Source organism: Pseudorasbora parva, chromosome 10 (genome assembly GCF_024679245.1).
Source record: "Pseudorasbora parva isolate DD20220531a chromosome 10, ASM2467924v1, whole genome shotgun sequence".
In the NCBI taxonomy this organism is placed as follows: Eukaryota; Metazoa; Chordata; class Actinopteri; order Cypriniformes; family Gobionidae; genus Pseudorasbora; species Pseudorasbora parva.
Window position 1 is genome coordinate 4,256,339 of NC_090181.1, and position 17,550 is coordinate 4,273,888.

The 17,550-nt window shown below is 41.6% G+C and overlaps 1 protein-coding gene across 1 annotated transcript; it reads left to right on the forward strand.

Annotated features, from left to right (window-relative positions):
• Nucleotides 1-2,403: 2,403 nt before the first annotated feature.
• On the forward strand, nt 2,404-16,782 carry LOC137090507 (calpain-14-like). Its single transcript, XM_067454467.1, has 22 exons — nt 2,404-2,481; nt 2,624-2,872; nt 2,979-3,048; nt 4,039-4,157; nt 4,256-4,389; nt 4,744-4,918; nt 5,172-5,252; nt 5,372-5,457; nt 5,537-5,608; nt 8,250-8,410; nt 11,368-11,531; nt 11,642-11,653; nt 11,745-11,950; nt 13,738-13,771; nt 13,856-13,912; nt 14,054-14,111; nt 14,217-14,281; nt 14,393-14,461; nt 14,567-14,645; nt 14,732-14,848; nt 16,506-16,561; nt 16,643-16,782. The coding sequence occupies exons 2-22, from the start codon at nt 2,636-2,638 to the stop codon at nt 16,667-16,669; spliced, it is 2,079 nt and encodes a 692-aa protein (XP_067310568.1). The 5' UTR covers nt 2,404-2,481; nt 2,624-2,635; the 3' UTR covers nt 16,670-16,782.
• The last annotated feature ends 768 nt before the right edge of the window (nt 16,783-17,550 follow it).

The window sequence follows — 17,550 nt, forward strand, 5'->3', positions numbered from 1 at the left end:
AGAGTTAGGGACAGGTGTGGTGGTGTGGGTCAGTTTAAGGGTAGAGTTAGGGACAGGTGTGGTGGTGTGGGTCAGTTTAAGGGTAGAGTTAGGGACAGGTGTGGTGGTGTGGGTCAGTTTAAGGGTAGAGTTAGGGACAGGTGTGGTGGTGTGGGTCAGTTTAAGGGTAAAGTTAGGGACAGGTGTGGTGGTGTGGGTCAGTTTAAGGGTAGAGTTAGGGACAGGTGTGGTGGTGTGGGTCAGTTTAAGGGTAGGGTTAGGGTTAGGTGTGGTGGTGTGGGTCAGATTAAGGGTAAAGTTAGGGTCAGGTGTGGTGGTGTGGGTCAGTTTAAGGGTAGAGTTAGGGACAGGTGTGGTGGTGTGGGTCAGTTTAAGGGTAGAGTTAGGGTCAGGTGTGGTGGTGTGGGTCAGTTTAAGGGTAGAGTTAGGGTCAGGTGTGGTGGTGTGGGTCAGTTTAAGGGTAGAGTTAGGGGCAGGTGTGGTGGTGTGGGTCAGTTTAAGGGTAGAGTTAGGGTCAGGTGTGGTGGTGTGGGTCAGTTTAAGGGTAGAGTTAGGGGCAGTTGTGGTGGTGTGGGTCAGTTTAAGGGTAAAGTTAGGGTCAGGTGTGGTGGTGTGGGTCAGTTTAAGGGTAGAGTTAGGGACAGGTGTGGTGGTGTGGGTCAGTTTAAGGGTAGAGTTAGGGACAGGTGTATTGGTGTGGGTCAGTTTAAGGGTAGAGTTAGGGACAGGTGTGGTGGTGTGGGTCAGTTTAAGGGTAGAGTTAGGGACAGGTGTGGTGGTGTGGGTCAGTTTAAGGGTAGAGTTAGGGTCAGGTGTGGTGGTGTGGGTCAGTTTAAGGGTAAAGTTAGGGACAGGTGTGGTGGTGTGGGTCAGTTTAAGGGTAGGGTTAGGGTTAGGTGTGGTGGTGTGGGTCAGTTTAAGGGTAGAGTTAGGGACAGGTGTGGTGGTGTGGGTCAGTTTAAGGGTAGAGTTAGGGACAGGTGTGGTGGTGTGGGTCAGTTTAAGGGTAGAGTTAGGGACAGGTGTGGTGGTGTGGGTCAGTTTAAGGGTAAAGTTAGGGACAGGTGTGGTGGTGTGGGTCAGTTTAAGGGTAAAGTTAGGGTCAGGTGTGGTGGTGGGGGTCAGTTTAAGGGTAAAGTTAGGGACAGGTGTGGTGGTGTGGGTCAGTTTAAGGGTAGAGTTAGGGACAGGTGTGGTGGTGTGGGTCAGTTTAAGGGTAGAGTTAGGGACAGGTGTGGTGGTGTGGGTCAGTTTATAGGGGAGAGTTAGGGACAGGTGTGGTGGTGTGGGTCAGTTTAAGGGTAGAGTTAGGGTCAGGTGTGGTGGTGTGGGTCAGTTTAAGGGTAGAGTTAGGGTCAGGTGTGGTGGTGTGGGTCAGTTTAAGGGTAGAGTTAGGGTCAGGTGTGGTGGTGTGGGTCAGTTTAAGGGTAAAGTTAGGGTCAGGTGTGGTGGTGTGGGTCAGTTTAAGGGCAGAGTTAGGGACAGGTGTGGTGGTGTGGGTCACTTTAAGGGTAGAGTTAGGGACAGGTGTGGTGGTGTGGGTCAGTTTAAGGGTAGAGTTAGGGGCAGGTGTGGTGGTGTGGGTCAGTTTAAGGGTAGAGTTAGGGTCAGGTGTGGTGGTGTGTGTCAATTTAAGGGTAGAGTTAGGGTCAGGTGTGGTGGTGTGGGTCAGTTTAAGGGTAGAGTTAGGGACAGGTGTGGTGGTGTGTGTCAATTTAAGGGTAGAGCTAGGGTCAGGTGTGGTGGTGTGGGTCAGTTTAAGGGTACAGTTAGGGTCAGGTGTGGTGGTGTGTGTCAATTTAAGGGTAGAGTTAGGGTCAGGTGTGGTGGTGTGGGTCAGTTTAAGAGTAGAGTTAGGGTCAGGTGTGGTGGTGTGGGTCAGTTTAAGGGTAGAGTTAGGGTCAGGTGTGGTGGTGTGGGTTAGTTTAAGGGTAGAGTTAGGGACAGGTGTGGTGGTGTGGGTCAGTTTAAGGGTAGAGTTAGGGTCAGGTGTGGTGGTGTGGGTCAGTTTAAGGGTAGAGTTAGGGACAGGTGTGGTGGTGTGGGTCAGTTTAAGGGTAGAGTTAGGGACAGGTGTGGTAGTGTGGGTCAGTTTAAGGGTAGAGTTAGGGACAGGTGTGGTAGTGTGGGTCAGTTTAAGGGTAGAGTTAGGGACAGGTGTGGTGGTGTGGGTCAGTTTAAGGGTAAAGTTAGGGACAGGTGTGGTGGTCTACCCTCAAACTTACCCACACCACCACACCTGCCAGACTGGGGAAACCTAGGTCACAGGGACAGATACATCACGTGAAGAGGGTTTTTAGCATGCCACTGCGCTGCTTTATGATCTCTATTGTGCTCCGTTCAAATATTGACCTGAGAGTCATAAAGTTACATCACACCTGAACGAGTGGGCCGAGTCAGATGTTAATACACACGTCCTCCTGAGTGCCCTTTGCATCAGAAAAGACTGAATAATCTGCCAACTACAATAAGAGAGAGAAGGTATGATTTTATCATGTTTCAGTTTTGCATGGAATATTCATGCATATAATATAATGCATGAATATGCATTTAAAAAAACTTGCTCTGTACTTGAGCTTTGCACAATGAAGTTTAGTGCAATCTAAACAAGACTTTTCAACAGATCTGATCCACAATGCCAGCGCCTGGTGTGTGTTTGAACATTTTGTCGGAGCGTAATCTCAAAGATGGACAGGGATCGGTCAACAATCCGGAAAGGTTCCTGGATCAGGACTTCCAGCGGCTCAAGCAGATCTGCCTGAAGGAAAGACTGAGGTTTATAGACAACTTGTTCCCTCCGGAGATGAAATCACTCGGTCTGGGCTCTCTGACACGTGAAGAGCTCCAGGGAGTGGTGTGGAGACGACCACATGTATGTCAGCATCTGCAGACACAAACTGCTGTCTGATTTGTGTCCTAGTGCAAGATAAAAGTATGACCTGCTGTATAGTGTGAAATAAATCATCTGTTTCCTTCAGGAACTGGTGCCAAACCCTGTTTACACTGCTCAAGGAACGTCAAGGTTTGATATCATCCAGGGTGTGTTAGGTAGGTCTGCTGTGCTGTACATCATTAACACAAAATCAACTTTGTAACTGAAGAGCTGTGTGTGTAGGTCTGGTGAACTGAATGCTCTCTGCACTCATGCATTTATAATTATATGTCCACAGAAAGCCACTTAAAGTGGCAGTGCATTAAAGCAATAAATCAGTTAAACAGGTCTTAAGTGAAAAAAAGTTACACACAAAGTGCATGTTTGTCTCTCTCTCTGTGTGTGTGTGTGTGTGTGTGTGTGTGTGTGTGTGTGTGTGTGTGTGTGTGTGTGTGTGTGTGTGTGTGTGTGTGTGTGTGTGTGTGTGTGTGTGTGTGTGTGTGCGTGTGTGTGTGTGTGCCTGTGTGTGTGTGTGCCTGTGTGTTTGTGATTTATGAGGAAACTAATTTGTATAATGACACGGGTATTACACTGGAATTACGACATAAACATAAAATATGAGGACATTTTGAAACATTTTTTTATTAAAAGTGTGTGTGTGTGTGTGTGTGTGTGTGTGTGTGTGTGTGTGTGTGTGTGTGTGTGTGTGTGTGTGTGTGTGTGTGTGTGTGTGTGTGTGTGTGTGTGTGTGTGTGTGTGTGTGTGTTCGTGTGTGTGTGTGTGTGTGTGTGTGTGTGTGTGTGTGTGTGTGTGTGAGCCTGTTTATGTGGTTTATGAGGACACAAATTTGTATAACTACATGGGTATTACACTGGTATTACACTATAAAGGTGTTTTATGAGGACATATCAAATGTCCTCATAATTCAAATGGCCTTAAAAACATACTAAATTATGTTTTTTTGAGAAAGTAAAAATGCAGAATGTTTCCTGTGATGGGTAGGTTTAGGGGCAGGGGCAGTGTAAGGGGATAGAAAATACGGTTTGTACGGTATAGAAACCATTACGCCTATGGAGAGTCCCTGTAAACCACATAGACCAACATGTGTGTGTGTGTGTGTGTGTCCGTGTGTCCGTGTGTGTCCGTGTGTCCGTGTGTGTGTGTAGGGAACTGCTGGTTTCTGGCATCAGTTGGAGCTCTTACATCTCAAAAACGAATAATGAAGCAGGTTATCCAGGATGATCAAAGTTTCTCTGTGGATTACGCAGGAATATTTCATTTTAAGGTGAATGTTTAAACCATTTTTGTCTGAACAATATCTTAAAGAATTAAAGTTTGTGTATGTTTTTTAATAATAGCTAACCTCTGATGTTTTGTTTTCAGTTCTGGAGATTTGGATCATGGGTGGATGTGGTTATCGATGACAAACTCCCAACTATTGATGGCCGACTCATCTTTGTTCAGTCTAAAACACCAAATGAATTCTGGCCTGCTTTGTTAGAGAAAGCTTATGCTAAGTACGTTTCAGTTTAATACTGTACTATAATTTATAGTTTGGATATGTCACGTTATCTCAGCGTGGTACAGACAGAAGGCAAGGAGAAGAAGATCAAGTCAAACAAACTTTATTAAAACAAAGAAAACCCAGACCAAACTCTGAACTAACATTAACGAGAACCAAACAGAGAAATCCAATCAGGATTTCCAATCAGAAACCATGGTAACAAATAAATGAGCCAAGTCAGGTAGGGTGAAAACAGAAAACCAAGTCCAAACACCATGAACTGTTACAGGATCATGGATTAGATTTTTTTTTTTTATGCACATAGAAATTATGAATGGGAAATGAAAAATGATTCTCTCTTTTCCAGAGTGTGCGGCTCTTATGCGGATATGGACGCAGGAAGCATATCAGAAGCTCTGATGGACTTCACCGGTGGACCGCACATGACCATTAAACTGAGCGAAGCACAGGACAAGCTGTGGGACACCATGAGACGAGCCAGCCAATCAGAATCCCTGATGGGATGCGACACTCCTGGAGGGGTAAAGACTGAGTCTCAAATATTGTTATAATGTAGGGCAATTTCAGAGTATAAAGACTTTTCAACTAGTGGTCAGCACAACCTGTCTCCATCCTCGCTGTGAGTGAAACAGTGCTCGAATTGAGGGGTTTCCATTTAAAAGTGGTTAAGCCTATTTATTTTGCTATTCCAACTATTAAATAGTTGTATTTTATTATGTACAGGCCCACTCAAGTCCTACAATCACTTTCCTACAATCCCATTTTCCTTTATAGCAAGCAGGTCTGCTGCAGAATAATGTGTTACCCAATGGCCTTGTGGAAACACATGCGTACACGGTCACAGGAGTTGCAGAGGTGAGAACTTCTTCTCTAAGACATCAGACTAACTATTCTGTTGCAGCTTGCAGTTTCACAGTGTTTAGTATCAGTAAGTGATGATTTATCCTGTGATCTTATGAGATGTTCTCTCACAGGTTGTATGTCGAGGTCGCCCAGTGAAGCTGGTGAGAATCTTTAACCCTTGGGGTCACGGAGAGTGGAACAGAGACTGGAGCGACAGGTCTGAATCCCACATTTCTATATAATTCCTCTGCATCTATTATTAGGCATCTGATAGCTGGTTATTCTGATCTCTTTAGATCCCCTTTGTGGAAATTTGTACGCCCCGAGGACCAAAAGCTCAATGTTGTGCTTGACAATGGAGAATTCTGGTGAGCAGAACTACTGAATACTAAGTGCCAAATGTTTGTCTTTAATATCAATGTTTTCTTTCTTTCTATGTATGCACTATCATTATTTTACAGCCAGTTCCCTTTTGAATGGGAACTCGCTCTACCTTCAGACTGGTGTCTGAAGCATGTTTCACAAGTTCACACTTACATATAATTTAGAAAGTAAATATAAATGTGTATTTGGCATGCTGTTCGGGGAGAGGAAGCTTGGACTTGGCCCGAACCCAGAGTAACACCCCTTAACACCTTTGGGAGCGTCTGGAGTTTTGAGATTCTACAAAGACATTTGTTTTTGAGCTAGTGCTTAGCTTGCTCCTCTTGATGGCAATGTCTTCATGGTTGAGTGTAAGTGGAATCCTTAATAGTAGGACTCCTGATTCCCTATGAGAGAGCTTGGTTTGTTGCTGGAGTCTCAGATCATATTACAGGTTTTACAATGGTTGTAGCTAGCCTTAGCTAATAGCTCCGGTTGATCATTTAGGATGAGCATGGTGTTGAACCTTCCTGGTTTTGGGCAGTGACCTCATACTGACTTCAGCATCATCTAGTGGCATGGCTCTCTGTGAGCCTCCTTGGTGGAACTGTCTTTAAGGTAAATCATAGTTAGGCTTCTTCTCCATATAGAGCAGGGGTCTCCAAACTCAGTCCTGGAGGGCCACTGCAGAGTTTAACTCCAATCAGTGTCTTACAAGGCCCCGGTAAGACACTGATTGGCTGTTTCAGGTATGTTTAATTGGGGTAAAGAGCTAAACTATGGATGACAATGGCCCTCTAGGACCCCTGCCATTGAGGTTCATTATGCGGAAGCCTCTGCTCTGAGATCTCAGTGGAAGCGGACAGGGTTGTAGGCTCTTTTTTGAGCCTCCCTCTTAAGGTGGGTGTTGCTATGCTTCCTCTCGCTTTAGGGATTTATTTTGCTGAGACCGCCACCTCCAGAGCTCTGCCTGAATAGCAGTATTGAGTTGGCAAGCTTTTCCGAGCCTCCATAGTAAGCAGTTTTTAGTGTAGAACGTAATTAGGCCTCATCTTGCAGGGTTGACCTTTCTTAGAGCCCGGTCTGGGTGGCTATGCTATGATTTATGGCTCACTAAACTGTTTCCTCTCAGTTTATAGAGTCATCATGCAGAAACCTTCACTATCCAGAGTTTAACATACGATAACATGCTGTATAGGACTCTGTGAGACTCCTTGGTGACATTGTTTTTTAGTGTAGAACAGAGTTAGGCATCTTCTCTCACTATAGAGGGTCGTAATACTGAAGCCTCCTCTCTGAGAGCTCAGTGAAGGCTGTGGTTGCAGGCTCTTCTTTGAGCCTCCCTGGTTAACTGTCTTCAAGGTGGGTGTTGCTAGACTTCCCCTCGTTTTAGAGAGTTGTCCTGCTGAGGCCTACACCCAGAGCTACTTTACTTACTAGATAGCAGTATCGAGTTGTCAGGCTCTTTTTTGAGTGAGCCTCCTTGGTAAGCAGTAGTGTTGTTAAAAGTACCGACCGCGATACCAAATCGGTACTGAAATGTTAAAAATGCGACGCTTCGAGCGCTGTTGAGCTGTAATCGTAAACACCTCTGACTGGTCATTGTGCTCACACGCTCATCGGATGTGCCTGTGATTGGCTACAATGATCAACGCACGGCAGCGGTTTGAAACAACACGGAAGTGTTTGAAAAGTGTTTTGAAAGCGGGAGCATGAGCGTTCGAAAGCACAAGCAGGCGTCGACCAGCGGACCGGTAGGCTGATAGACACCTACATTCAAACGCTCTGTGTGTATCTGTGCAAGCGCTCTGTGAAAAGCGTCATCGATGTATTTTTACAACATGTTTGTGAAGCGCTGATCAAAGCGTCATATTTTTAACATTTCAGTTCCGATTTGGTATCGCGGTCGGTACTTTTGACAACACTAGTAAGCAGTAGCAAAGAAAATAGTAAGGCCTCCTGTCATTTATAGAGTTGTCTTGCTCAGGCCTCCATCTGTAGAGCTCCCCTCAGATACTATCAGGTTGTTCGCTGTTTAAAAGCCTCCTTGTTGATATTTTTTGAAGTGTTGCTAGGTCACCTCTTTTCTGAGAGTGGTTTTCCTGAGGTCTCTACTTGTCAGGGGTATAGTGTCCCCTGAAGTGACAGGCAGGATATTCCTTATCCTTGACCATATTCCCATGAAAGTATTTGTAAGAATACCAGGCCCTGAGCTCTGCCCGCAGGGTATGTAGCTGGGTTTTTTAGCCCTAGGAAGTCACAACAGCCATTGATGTGTACCATCTAGGATGGGGAATGCTGACTCCAGATCTAGCTCTGTGGAATCATTGACTTTATGTCAGCTGTCACAGCATTCATTCCTTCAGTATGACAGAGTGGGTATTTTTCCCCCCAAAGCGTCCTAGGATGTGGTACGAGTTCCCATTCGGTTACAAATGTAACCTTGGTTCCCTGAGAAGGGGAATGAGACACTGCATCTTCAGGAATGCTTGCTCACATCACCTTCCGACAAAAGAAATGGTTGACGTGTGCTATAGGTGCCCTTTTACACTCTGGTTGCATTGGTAGTTTAGACATGTTCCGTTTAGACACATACTTCAGACATCAGGTTTATATTTGTAACCAATATGTTTTCTGTCTCTGCAGGATGTCAATGGAGGATTTTTGCAGGAATTTTTCAGATTTGGATATTTGTTGTTCAGATGTGAACTTTCTTGCTGGATCTCATTCTTCATCTTGGAAGACTGAAATACACAAAGGCCAGTGGGTAACTGGAACAACAGCTGGCGGTTGTTCAAATGACCGAGGTAAACTAACTCATTATTATATGATATTTACTACAACTATTTTTACTGGTAATGTTTAAGATATAAGAATATGACATCATTGACATATTATAAGAAAAAGGTCAAATATGTTCATCTGTCATTTGTCGGTTGACAAACTTTCCACAAGTTTATGAAGTAGTTCCTTGTTGACCGCAGCCGCACATCTCTTAAAATAAAAATATTGATTTTGTGTACTAGCAGACATCGGCTGAATGTGTAAAACACTTCGCAATCTGCAAACACTTGGCAAACACTTTTTCTACCAATCAAAAGGGCACAGAGAAAATGGTCAGACTGCAACTCATAGTGTGTGGGAAGAAAATGCCTCTTGTGAGGGCTGTCGAAGATAGTAACAAATTAATGCATTTTCACTTTGATGCAGTTAAAAATTGACCCAAATCACTCATTATTCCAACCTTCATCAAACATTATTTGTAGCACGAATCACATATGAAAGCTCTTGTTTTGTTACTGCTAAGAAAGAGTTTCAGATTTAAAGTTTAAAGTTCTGTCCTTATCACAAATTTCAAATGGCGATCCTAAACGTGACTTGACAGATCGCTTTGCCAACTCAGTTCAAGCAGCAGCGTAAGTCATTAAGTTAGCACGAAATAAACATGCATGAACATCAGAAGGTATGTGGAAAGATACAGTACATTTTTAAAAAAAAAATTGTCTCCCATGTAATCGCTCAATTAGTGTTTCAACTGTGAAAAGACGTCAATACAGCAGCTTGTGACAAATATGTCACTTTACACTGCATTTACCTTAGGAAAGTTATCCAACATTCCCAGTTAGTTTGTTAGTTAGCTATAAAAACACTAGGTGCTTATATTCGGTTCTTTTTTTCTGAATGTTTAAATAAATCTACTGAACACAAGGGTTGAAAACTTCCTTATGTGCAATTTAAATGTTTTTATTTGCTTGTGATTGTAAACTATAATCTAAACAAATAGCAGTTTAATATAATAGTTTGGTCTCTTAATATTACAGTAATGTACCAAATGAGAGGGTTCCCTTTATGGTTTACAGTTATTGTACCATCTATAGCTAGTGCAAGCATTTGACTGCATGAGAAAATACAAATCGTACACTACAAAAGCTACCATTACCACCAAACTATCGGCATCGTCAGATGTCGTTATGAATAATCAATATGTTGCAAGCACGCCAGGCCCCCTACTCCCAAGCACGACACACTGATTCCCTGGAGTACTGATCACATGCACCTGCACATCATCATCGCTTCATCACTGCCAGCACTTAAGCTCCACACACACAGTCAGTCACTGTTCGGTCTCTTTGGTATTAGGACTTACTTGTCTACTTACCCCAAAAGGATACCTACTCTCTTGTCTCCAGTGTGTCTCCTCGTCTTCGTCTCCCTGGCTCCAGCGATCTGTTTTCCTGAGTCCCCTACAACACAAACTGAGTGTTACCATCCCGTTATCCACCATTCCTGCATTGCCATCTGTCTGATTACTCACCTGATCCAGTTCACCCTCAGAACCTTAAAGGGGTGATGAATTGAGAAATCAACTTTCCCTTGAGCTTTTGATATATAAAAGGTCATGGTAATATAAGAATATCCTATAAGTTTCAGAGCTGAAAACTTCCTTGTTAGTCAAAGAAAAGATTTAAGACACCAGGCCCAGAAAACAATCGTTTTCGCATTTTGACGTCATCGACTGACAAAATACTCCTCTATAGAATAATAAGCATGTGTAATTCAGTATCCCTGCCACCGACTCATCGGATCACGCTAGCCAGCAGCAATAAACATGCTGAAGAATATAGCAAGATATTGCACTATTCCTGGTTGTGGAAGAACCTAGTCTAAGGGAAGAACACAGTCGCTGCATAAGCTTCCTTCAGATCCTAATATTAGGAATGTGTGGTTGAACTTTATTTTTAATGAAGCTAATGTGAGGAAGATAATGGTGTTCACTTAATTTCACTGTGGGATCGTGTGTAAACAAATCTCACAATGCTATTTCTTCTATATTGGATCCAACAGGAGGAATGGTGCAACACACTTATGTGAGTAAAACGTGTTTTTTATATGTAATAGTATTGCATTGTTATAGATCGTTTTGCTTATGTGTTTGTGTCTAACAGAACACACCCTAAGCATGCTGGACTCAGACATGTATGGGCAAGGACTCGCAAAGCCCAATGTCACCAGGGCTGTGTGCTTTCTAGACGGGCTTTCCGAAACGGAAGCCCGTCGGCAGGCCAATGAATCTCATTATATTCTTTTTGTTGTTGTTGACTCTCTCTTGACTTGAAATTTGAAGGGCGCGCAGGGATGTGTATGTGTGTGCGCGCGGTTCGCCCTTAGATGGAACGATCATGCGGGCTATGTAATACAAAAATCAGTCCAATCAATCGCAGGTGGATGAGAAATAAATCATTGTGTTTGTTTGATAAAGACATACCTGAATCATTCCGGTTGCCGCTTTCAAAACAACCCCTCCCTCATGTGAACTGAACTGACATGGCCGTAGATATGACAGGAGCTGAAGCTCATTAAATATGCAAATCTTATCCAATCCTAGCTGTGGGCGTTTACTTCTAAGTCTCCAGTGTGGCACACCCATCAAAACCCAGCGTTCAGAAGAGAGCCTTAAAACCAGTGTAGAAAATAGCCTATTACTTATTAGTTATAATGTTTCTGAATGTAACCACACAAATGTCATTAGTTGACCTCAGACAACAGTATATGAAAAAAAAGCCAGTTCACGACATAAACTGTGCTCATTACCATTCTCTGTTCTTCGTGTCCCTCTGTCTGTAACACTGTATCGGTGCAGAAATTCAGTGCAACCCTAAAAACAGCCAAGTCTTTCAATAATTCAATGTATTTCTCAAATGATTAATGGCAGCTCAGCCTGGTGATCAGAATCAGAAATGTCTCCTTTCTTTTGCATTTATAGAGAGTTTTTCCAAAAATCCCCAGTTTCGTGTGACTCTTAAGGAGACTGTTAAAGACCCTAGAGATGAAAGCGCTCCAAATCTCCTCGTGTCGCTCATTCAGAAATCGCACAAGAGGAACAGACACTTGGCAACCAATATCCACATTGGTTTTTACATTTATGAGGTTTGTAAAAAACAGCATTCTGAAAATGTGTGATGTCTATTTTAAGATTTGAATACAATATTAATATTAATATATTGAACATTTATATTTGTTGTTTGTATCTCTTGCAGGTGCCAGCTCATGTACGTATTAAACATGGTCTTTATACATTTGATTGATTTTTGGGTTTGTTTCTCAAGGACAGAATAATGAATGTTTTGGCTTATTCACTAGTTAAAGGACCGGCGAGAAAAATTCCCTGCCGCATTCTTCAATACCAATCCAGCTGGAAAAACCAAAGCCTTCATCAATGCTCGGGAAATCATGGAGTTTTTCAGATTCAAAGCAGGCGACTACCTCATCGTTCCTTCAACTTACCATCCAAATGAAGCTTCATCCTTCCTTCTGACAGTCTATTCAAAGACAGAAGCTGTCATTGAGTAAGCCTTCGCATAATTAACATGAAGTGAAGATGCTCAAACAAACGTGTTTATGATGTCTCTGCTTATTAATCTAGGATACGAGAAACTATTTGAACATAAAATCACACACAGCAGTTTTAAAGGGGTAATGAATTGAGAAATCAACTTATCCTTGAGCTTTTGATGTATAAAAGGTTATGGTAATATAAGATTATCCTTTAAGCTTCAGAGCTGAACACTTCCTTGTTAGTCAAAGCTTTTATTGACACCAGGCCCAGAAAATGATCGTGTTCGCATCTTGACGTCATGTGTTGTGAAACAGAATAATAAGCATGTCTAATTCAGTAGCCCCACCCACCAACTCATGGAGCTGTTCGGATCACGCTAGCCAACAACAATATACGTGCCGAAGAAGATAGCAAGATATTTAGCTTTTCCTGGTTGTGAAAGAACACTGTTGCTGCATAAGCTTCCTTCAGATCATAATATTAAGAATGTGATACTTCATTTATTTTTAATGAAGTTCCAGCTCACGTAGGGAAGACATTGTATGCGTGTTCGCAATCGCTAAATTTCACTGCGTAATCATTTGTAATCAAGTCTCGTGTTGATGCTGGATTTGCAGACATATTGAGATTAAAACACAACGCTGCTCCTTCTATATTAGATCCTACAGGAATGGAGCAACACACTTACGTGAGTAAAACATCTTTTTTATATGTAATAGTAGTCCCGGGGCTGTGTGTTTTCCAGACGGGCTACCAAAACTTACGCCCGTCGGCAGGCCGGTGAATCTCAAATAGTGAAATAATATTCCTTTCTTGATCTTAGCTTGCACATGTGTTTGTGTGTGTGTGTGTGTGTGTGTGTGTGTGTGTGTGTGTGTGTGTGTGTGTGTGTGTGTGTGTGTGTGTGTGTGTGTGTGTGTGTGTGTGTGGTTTATGAGGACACAAATTTGTATAACTACATGGGTATTACACTGGTATTAGTCTATAAATGTGGTTTATGAGGACATATCAAATGTCCTCATAATTCAAATGGCCTTAAAAACATACTAAATGATGCTTTTTTGAGAAAGTAAAAATGCAGAATGTTTCCTGTGATGGGTAGGTTTAGGGGCAGGGGCAGTGTAAGGGGATAGAAAATACGGTTTGTACGGTATAAAAACCATTACGCCTATGGAGAGTCCCTGTTAACCACATAGATCAACGTGTGTGTGTGTGTGTGTGTGTGTGTGTGTGTGTGTGTGTGTGTGTGTGTGTGTGTGTGTGTGTGTGTGTGTGTGTGTGTGTGTGTGTGTGTGTGTGTGTGTGTGTGTGTGTGTGTGTACGTATATGCGCGGTTCGCGCTTATATCCACTGATCGGGCGGGCCAAGTAATACAAAAATAATATTCCAATCAATCGTGGGTGGATGAGAAATAAATCATTGTGTTTGATAAAGACGTTTATGAGCCCTGTGATCGAGAGAATCATTCCGGTTGCCGCTTTCAAAACAATCCCTCATGTGAACTGAACTGACAGCAGAGCTGAAGCTCATTAAATATGCAAATCTTATCTAATCCTAGCCGTGGATGTTTACTTCCAAGTCTCCAGTGACACGCCCATCAAAACCCAACGTTCAGGAGAGAGCCTCAAGTGTAGCCTATTACTTATTAGTTATGATGTTTTTGAATGTAAAAACCACACAAATGTCATTAGTTGACCTCAGACAACAGTATAAAAAAACAAACAAACAGTTCATGACACCTTTAAAGTTTTTAGTATGTAATTTTGGAGTACAAAGACTTTGATTTTGTGTCTTCAGAGACTCTTCTGGATACGGCATGACAAGAACTAAGGTATTTCACAGCTTGGGCTGTTTCTTTACTGTTGCCTGAGTTCAGAAAGTCTCTATTTTTAAAAATCTTCTCAATTTCTCTCAGATGATTCCCAGGGATAATGACGACTCCTTCCAGATCTTTCTGCAATATGCAGATGAGGTACATGAAACTTTCCAGCAGATCTGGGTTATGAGAATGTGAATGATTATGATCAGAAATACAATGGAAGGTTACAACAAGATATTTCAATGGAACAGGAAGTTGTTTATCAGTTATCTGATATATGTCTGTTTGTGTAAGTACGGAGAGGTGGACGCTGAGCGGCTTCAAAGACTTCTAAATGAGAATCTTTATGCAGGTGAGGATTCAACCTTCCAGAGAAAACTCATATTTCTATATCTTTAGTCCTGTTTTCCTTCCAGTCGTCTGTGATTGTGTGTATGTTTCTTGTCTGATCTCTCAGGACATTCACAGAAAACCACAGGATTCAGCTTGGATTTGTGTAAGAGCATGGTGGCGCTGATGGATGTATCCTCGACTATTAAGGCTTTCAGAAACTTGTGCATGTCGTTTGCCTTTTGTGAATTCATTCCATTTTAATCAAGTTGTCTCATGACGCTCTTTAACGCAACAACACAGCTCAGCGTCACTGGAAGGCTCAGTGAATTTGAATGCCTCCGTTTGTGGAAACGAGCCGTTTTTCAAAAGGTAAAGTGCAACAAATGTCTACATTTTTTCTCATTACATATATTCTACAGTTTACAAGTAAAACTGGTTGTGATTGCTCTGTTTGTTCTCTTGTCTGTTTCTCAGGATATTTTTTATGAAATGGATGTTTCGCACACTGGAAGTCTATCTCTGAATGAACTCAGAAATGCTCTTAAAGTTACAGGTAACTTTATTTTCTCTTAACTGTTGATGTCCTCAACTGATCTTCAAATCATAAAATCATCTGAATCCTATTTTGTATTTTTCAAGGGTTTGTGTTGAGTGACAGCATGCTGGATCTCATGGCTCTCCGATACGGTGACTCCAGTGGTGAAATCACGCTAGAAAACTTTGTTGTGCTCGTCCTGCGCATGGATTGCATGGCCAGTGAGTCTGAAACTTGAGTCTATTGTGTTCTAGACAGCCAGTACAGATCTCAAGTATTGTGTGCATGTGTTAATCCCAGGCTATTGCGAAGTTAGGCTTACAATGTGCAGTCTCACCGATATTTCCAAGGCGTTTTCCATTTGATGCACAAAATGAACAATCAATGCTTTCAAATGCTCAGTTGCATTTTGGCTGCTTTTACACTTTACATTAACATGCGATCACCGTGATCTGATCAAGCAAATTAGATCATCAACCAGTCAAGACATTTACACGTGTCAATAACCCTTGTGCTGTGTTGAACACCCTGTTAACACCTTTTCTCGATTACTTGTAAATCTCTCATTATGCTAAATGAGCACAAAATATTGGATTCAATCTTTTTGTAAACCTTTTTTCTTTGAATTAGGGCAGGTTTTGAATTTATTTTTGAAACTGATTGATCGTATAGGTCTCATTGATCTGAGGATGAAGTTCATGTATGTGAAAAAGTCAGTAAAGTTTTAGTCCAAAAATAAAATCCCATCCGGGTGCAAAATGACCCAAACACTACATAATAATAAAAGTCTGTAATGGAAAAATGGCCCGAGTGCAAAATCGACCTGATATGGTGAGGTTTCTTTTAAAAACTATTTTCTGTTGCAGACTACAAAGCTTTCAAAATGATGAGAAGGTTGCAAATAATAATACATTAATGTGTGTGATGTGATGGGAAAAGTGTGCATCCTTACAGACAGAAAATGGCTGGGCAACTTTGGGGTGTAAAAAACAAACTTTCTCAGTTCTACTCCGCTCTTCAATGTCTCGCTACTCGACAGTGGGCGGGTTTTGTGTGACAAGCAGATACGATGACTAGATTGCTTGACGTTACACGGAGATCTGATCAGTGTGTCCTTGACTATCTCTGTAGGTCACACTAGTCAGATACATTCTGATCACAAACGTGTTTAAACATGTCTTTTCAGTGTGTATGTGGACATCTGGCTATGGGTCACATGCCCAGCTAACAGGGAACATTCCCAGACTTTACCTAAGGTTGAGACAAGGTTCTCTCAACGTTATGAACAAACATTTTTTCCAGTAACATTAATAGAATGTCCTTTCAAAGTTATCTGGTCTTTCAGAATGTTAGCATTAGAGCAAAACCTTTAATAAATTGTTCATGGAACTTTTCTCCTGAAATGTTTTATCTGGATGTTTGTTTACATCGGTTTTTAAATGTTTCAGAACGATCAGAGAACATTCAAAAGTAACGTTCCTATAATGTTCGTAAAAACTTCAGATTCTCAGATTTTGACCGTGACAAACTTGCTTGCTTTAAAGCTATATTTATTTATTTGGACATTAACATGTTTAAAAATTACTTTTAAATAGATAATTCTATTTTAAACAAAGTTATAAATACTATTGTAAGTAGTAAAACTAATCAAATTGAACAAAAGGTGTCTAAAGATTCTCACCCCTATATCGAACTGAATATAGACATATGAGGTATAAATGAACTTCATAAATTATAATGACAGTAGAAGTGCAATAACAGCATAACATCACACCTAACCTCAGTAAAGCAGATATTATTGTCATGTCTGGATGATTTATGGGAATCGCTGTCACTCACTGTCTGTATGTAAACTCATATTATTATTTTTATCACCAGAAACATTCAAGAGACTCACCGCTGGAGGGCCAAACATGATGCTGGGAGAAAATGAAGTAATGTTTTTAAACACATATTTAATTCATCAGAATTCATAAGATTAATAACACTCATAATGCATAACTCTGTTCTTGTAGTGGATGCATCTCACCATGTACTCATGAGCCAGATGAGACTGAGAAAACTGATCCTGGATCTGAGACCTCAATGAGAACACACAGAAATGTTCCTTGTTTAAGATTATCCTTTTTGATAAATTCTCATTTTTCTTTGTTCCTGAATTGTTACCTCTTAATTTTTTTTGATGTAGTCATTTATAGAGATTGGTTTAATTTTATTTGTCCTCTTTTGCTAGCTCCAGTTATTTTTTTTAGGTTTTGTTTTCTTTAGTCACAATTGTTAGTTTGTCTGTTATTACTTGTTGTCTTGTCTAGAGGTCTCTAGTGTGTGTGTGTGTGTGTGTGTGTGTGTGTGTGTGTGTGTGTGTGTGTGTGTGTGTGTGTGTGTGTGTGTGTGTGTGTGTCTGTGTCTGTGTCTGTGTTGGTTCGTGCCCTGAGTTCCCCTGGCCACTGTCTCCACTGCCTGACAGCCAAGACTGGAGCTGATTCTGAGAGAGCATCAAGCCTCAGGTTCCTGGTGTTCCTGTCTGTTTTTTTCCCCCCATCTGGTGCCTGGTGTCACTATATATAGTTGAATTGGCCATGAATGGTCAACAATTGATTATGAATTCCTTTGATTCCCCAGCAACACGTCCTCACGTTAAGTGTCAAAGTCAAATTAACTTTTTATAGATGATCTTTTATCGTAATGACGCGAGAGGGAGCTCGCCAAACAGCTCAGGAAGACAGAGACGAAAGAGAAAATAACTTTTAAAGCCACAAGAAACTAAAACGTCTCCCGGTAGAGATTTGACCTGGAGAGGAAAACAAATGCTCACTCTCATTCGACAGATGTAGAGATCAAACAGACATGTGATATATGCCATTAAAAATCTTATGTTGGAAAGTGTATTTGAATGCTCAAATTGTGAAATGTTTAAGCAGCA